At 31.6% G+C, this 5,317-nt stretch overlaps 1 protein-coding gene across 1 annotated transcript; it reads right to left on the reverse strand.

The window, feature by feature from the left end:
* Positions 1–1,414: 1,414 nt before the first annotated feature.
* LOC143602471 (homeobox protein knotted-1-like LET6) lies at positions 1,415–4,577 on the reverse strand. Its single transcript, XM_077079560.1, has 4 exons — positions 4,326–4,577; positions 3,533–3,788; positions 2,218–2,471; positions 1,415–1,797 (listed from the first exon to the last, which is right to left on the reverse strand). Exons 1-4 carry the CDS (start codon positions 4,575–4,577, stop codon positions 1,597–1,599), a joined length of 963 nt encoding a protein of 320 aa, XP_076935675.1. The 3' UTR covers positions 1,415–1,596.
* Between the last annotated feature and the right edge of the window lie 740 nt (positions 4,578–5,317).

The following is a 5,317-nucleotide window of genomic DNA, read 5'->3' on the forward strand; positions in this document are numbered from 1 at the left end:
TTTTATACATTTATTATTATCTTTTCTCTCTCATTCACTCACAACCACTTTTAAAATATATTAAAAAATTTATAGAATGTTACATGGACTTTTCAAATATACAGAAAAATCATTCCATTAATAAAAAAATCATCTCAAAAAATGAGAATGATGAGAAGGATTTCTGACCACAATAATTATTCTATAAAAGGAGAAAAATAAAAAAGATGAGAAAAATATATAGTAACAAAAAGAACACCTCAACAAAACTAATAAAACACAACTCAAAATTAAAAAAAATTAATAAAAAAGTAAAAAAAAAAGCAAAAGTGTTTCTCTATTTCTAAAAAAAGACACAATGTTGGAGGAAAAAAAATCATTTGTTTATCAATGTATTTTTTTTTTTAATTTTCATCATTTATTGTGTCATTTTTTTGTTCTTGACATTGATGTCTTTTTTTGTTGATATAGTGTTAATTGTTGTTCGGCATTATGTTATATTTTACGATTTGTTGTCTTTATTATTTATAATCGCGTCTTTTGTTAATTTTCTTAATTGTGTCTATTTTCTCGATATTGTGTCTTTTCGTCGTTTTTTTTGGAACAAGAATGACGGTGAAACATTTTAGTTTTTAAAATTTTTTCGCTTTTTTATTTATATTTTAAGTTATGATTTTTTATTATTTTATTTGAGGGAGTTTTTGTATGGCTACAAATCTTTCTTGCACTTCTTAAGTTTGTCTTCTTTTGTATTACCCTACAATTCATTAAAATATATAACATGCACGCATATGTTACATTTTTTCTATTTCCACCCCTATGTAACACGGGTAACAAACCTGGTTTTTGTTAAAGTACAGAGGTGGGTTGGCTTGCTCCAACCATATTGAACAAAAAAAAAAACCTTAGTAGTAAAAAAAAATGATATATTTTTATTTGGAACGGTACTTTAAAATGTTCTACTTTTCTAGACATGCTTTTCTTTAATACCGTTAGTCATTTATTTATTAAAATTTGCAACTAACTCCATGGATATTTAAACACAACATTAGTTCGTTATATTTCATAGTCTTCACACTAAAAGTATTGTTTTTCTAATATATATAACTTTTAGGGGTTTCTTTCTGATTTATTCTTTGTAGAAATTCGTTTAGGCTAACCAACTATTATAACTATCAATTTCAATTGTAAAATAAGTTATATGTCATCTGCTCCGATAAAAAATTGCAATACTGCAGCATCATATCAATATAATTTAACCCATTAGAGATAATAAAACTCATAAATCAACTAAATCATAAATAAGCAAGTAAAAACTTATCAAATGATACGAAATCATAAATTAACAAACATGTTATTTATAAACATCAATCTTAATCTAGAAACAAAAACTAATAAAGGTGTTATTTATAAATATGTTAATCAAAAGACCATCCAGGTAATAAAATACATTTTCATCACACTGCATAACATAACCAAAACAAGTCAAAGATCACATAATAACCACTACTTGAATATAGAGCCATCAAAACAAGCAAAATAGGTAACAGCAAAAGCCACACACTAGCTTGCAACCATCAATCTCTAGAGTTCAGCTTTTATGATAGTATAAAATATCTAGAGCAGCGAAACGTCCATGGGAAAAGGGTAATTACCAAAGATATTGTCCATTAAATAGTGAGGATGAGCAGCATCCATTACCACAAACTGCATATCCTCGGATGGCTTCCAGTGTCGCTTCCTTTGGTTGATGAACCAGTTGTTTATCTGCTTCTGATCTAGCCCTGTCGATTCGGCCAGTGCCAACTTCTGAGCTTCCTGTGAATAACAAAACCACAAAGTTAGCAACTTCACTATTATGTTAAGGCCATTGTGGAATAAGGTTAACACATAAACTGAATACACACTCCATGGTGTGTTTTGTTCCATTTGCAGATCAAGCATTAAATTTTATCGTCAATTCAATAACTGTATTAACGAACCATATTTTTCGTTAATTTATTATCAAAATAAACATCTTAAGAAGACACAATGACTGAGGTTAACGGGTTCATGAAAGGAAACCAATATCGTTTGTGAACTGAAGCATAGTCAATCAATGATTACCACTATGATTTACTAGATCCCGCGTCAAATAAACTAAAGAGGCACTTGAGAGGACAAATAAACAAACTTTTCAGTACAACCAATGCTTTTGAAATAGCAACGAACGAAGCATGGAAGTAAAAGTGACATTACCGAAGGATACGGCCATTTGTAATGACGAGACCACCAGTCAAGCAACTGTTGTCGAGCTTCTTTGGGTAACTTCCCTTTCTTTCTCTTTTTCATGAACTCCTGCTTCAGACTTCCTAAATAGCCGCTGTACTTGCGTAACAACTGACCTTTCAGCTCCCGGTCTTCAGCTTGGGGATCAATCACACTGTTATTCATCTCAACATCAAGCTCTTCTTTGGATGAACCATTCTGGTCCATGCCTCCCTCACCGCAACCTTAAATCACATAAGTTTTACATAATTCATTAAACAAGAAATTTAGTTAACAAAGTCATGGTGTATTCCATTATATGGTATAAATAGGCAGTATGGTAACACATTTTTACAATTAAATTCCCTATACCGTATAGATAGGATACATAAAGAGAAAATAGATAGACAACTTAAAGCTATAACTTAAAATACTTGGATGATATTGTATATCTAATTATCTACACTATATATAGAATACATGAAGTGAAAATAGATAAATAATTCAAAGCGATAACTTACAATTCTTATGTAAAAGATGATAGCGTATTTTGCATTAATCATAGTGTATAACTAGATATCACATGTTTACAATCGAGTACCGAACAACATACAACATAATACATAAAGAGGGATGAATAGATAATTTAACCTCCAACATATTTTTATGAAGATAGCAAAAATAATAACAATAACAATAACAATAACAATAACAGTAATAATAATAATAATAATAGTTAAGCTTATACTTAGATAGTTTTCTTGGTATAAAATTTAAATGGCTATTGAATCAAAGTTTAACAAAATGAATCCCTAAAAATGTTGTAGCCTATTTTAATTACCCTGGAAAAATAAAGAACCCATTAAAATCCAAAGCATGCATGAACCCCTAAAATTGTTGTTTTAACCTATTTCACCCTGAAAAATGAAGAATCAATTAAAATCCAGAGTATGGTTCATACATATGATAAATAAAGAATGCTTACACCAAACAAAGATGAATAATCTTTTACAGTTTGTAGTTTTCCCTTAATTCAAATAAAAGAAAAGTAGATCTTAATTCAAATAATTTGCACTGTTTTTGATATTTTTTTAAAAATTAATCCCTATGTGTGTTAAGAACAATAACCGAGACGATGGGAACTTGTTGAAGTTCTGATCCATGTCACCTAAAGAATTAATATAATAAGTTGCACATCAACATATTCAACCATTCAAGAACAATAAAAAGAAAATAGAACATATATAATAAAATAATATATAGATACATATAAAGTTAAGAACAAACAGAAGATAAAATGGTGTACCAGAATCTAAAGTAGAGACAGAGATGGCCTTGAACTGTGACTCCATTCTTGAGAGAAAAAGCATAGCTTCCTTAAAGGGTTTTGAGAGTTCTTGTTCATATTTAATAAGCATCTCACAGTAAGCTTCCATGAACTGATCAAGAGCTGGATCTTGTCCAACAATGGCACTAGAACTACCCGAGCCAGACCGAGCGGACATCACGGATGCTCGGCAGGCTGCTTCAAGTCGTTCAACCACTTCTGGTGGTGCTCCTATCTGATTTTATTCATGATTGATAAAGAATCAACTTAGTATTATTATTATATTGGTTTACACACATGTACCTGAATTAATCTTGATGAAAAGTTGAATTGTTTTAGTGGGAAAAAAATAGGGTTTTGTACATTCTTGAATTATTATGGCTTTCATACCATATGAAGAAATGACTAAAAGCAACTAATTATGTCACACGCGCACACACAAATCTAAAAAAACCCAATTCTGGGTTTCATCCTATAAATGTTCTCTCTTCATGATAACCTACCAAAAGAAGAAATAAAAAATATATACTGGATTACGTACGCTCTCTAATTCTTGAAAAATTTCAAGAAAATGACAAGCTTAGCTTAGCTAGCCTCTGGGTTTCTTCTAACTGAAGAATATCTCACAAAAAGATAAGTTAGGTTTCAAGATAAATACATATATTGGATTATAGGAAAAAAAACTAGAATCTTTTAAGAAAGTGACTCCTGGGTTTCTTCTAAAAGTATACATACAGTCATTTAGGGTTTTCAAGAAACATATACAGTATACCTTTTGACAATTAAGATAAGCAGATAAAAGACGAGGGTAATGAGGATGAGACATGATTTTGGCTTTAACATGAATGTTGCTATTATCAGCTTCAAGCATCATTGCAGATGCAGTGTTATGGTGTCGATGATGATCCTGAGGGGAGACGAATAGGGTGTTGTTGAAGACAACAGGAGACTGAGGAAGACACAGAGAAGAGCTATTATTATTATCAGCTCCAAACCTCATCAAACAACCAGCATCACCGTCCATTGATCTGCCTGCAATAATAGTAAGTGGTAGCTTCAACTCAAGTTCCTGTGCATAGATACGTGCATAATTGTCTGGCAGAGAGAGAGAGAGAGAAAGAGTTAAGGGTTTCTCCCGAGATTTAAGCTTACAAAAGGGGTGTTGTTCAGCCCTTTTACTGAAACACCTATGTACTAGTGATAATAATATGTCCAAGTATTTAACTAGACAATGAATGAAAGTGCTTTGGAAAATGGGTGTTGGTTACAAGCTTTTTAAGTGTGCTTTGGTGTTTGTAGATGTGAGAGAGGGAGATATGCAGAGTAATGTGATGTATATCTTGTTTGTAGTGGTTAAAGAGAGAGAGGGTATAGGTATAGGTATAGGTATAGTGGTGTGTGTGTATAGTAAGACTTGTGAAAGAGAGAATGGTGCAACTGGCAGGGGTTTACCTTCCCAATGAAAACCCTCTCTCCCTATTTCCTTGCATTGCCACTAGGGCACTGTCATAACTTGCAAACTCTAGAGAGAGAAAGAAAGTTTAAGGAGAGAGAGTAGGAACGATCAAATCGAGGTGGTGTATTTTTGTAGTTTTAAGTCATGAGATGATTGAGTGTTTGAGGAAAGAGAAAAGTTAAAATGATTTTTTATTCACCCTATGTTTTACAACAATACTTTATTAAGTTTTTTTTTCAACATAATGGCAAAACTCGTCCTTTCTTGAATTTTCATCGGTCGTCCTTTAGAAAGATAAATGCCAAAGA

The sequence above is a fragment of the Bidens hawaiensis genome, unplaced genomic scaffold, assembly GCF_021521415.1.
Source record: "Bidens hawaiensis isolate Kalapana, Puna unplaced genomic scaffold, B.hawaiensis_p1.1 tig00058980_1, whole genome shotgun sequence".
Classification (NCBI taxonomy): domain Eukaryota; kingdom Viridiplantae; phylum Streptophyta; class Magnoliopsida; order Asterales; family Asteraceae; genus Bidens; species Bidens hawaiensis.

Excerpts from the sequence above, each read along its gene's own strand:
- LOC143602471 (XM_077079560.1), bottom strand. The coding sequence starts at position 4,577 with ATGGACGGTGATGCTGGTTGTTTGATGAGGTTTGGAGCTGATAATAAT. Across the intron at positions 2,472-3,532 it reads TGTCTCTACTTTAGATTCTG|GTTGCGGTGAGGGAGGCATG; the intron begins GTACACCATTTT and ends ATGTGATTTAAG. Across the intron at positions 1,798-2,217 it reads ACAAATGGCCGTATCCTTCG|GAAGCTCAGAAGTTGGCACT; the intron begins GTAATGTCACTT and ends TGTTATTCACAG.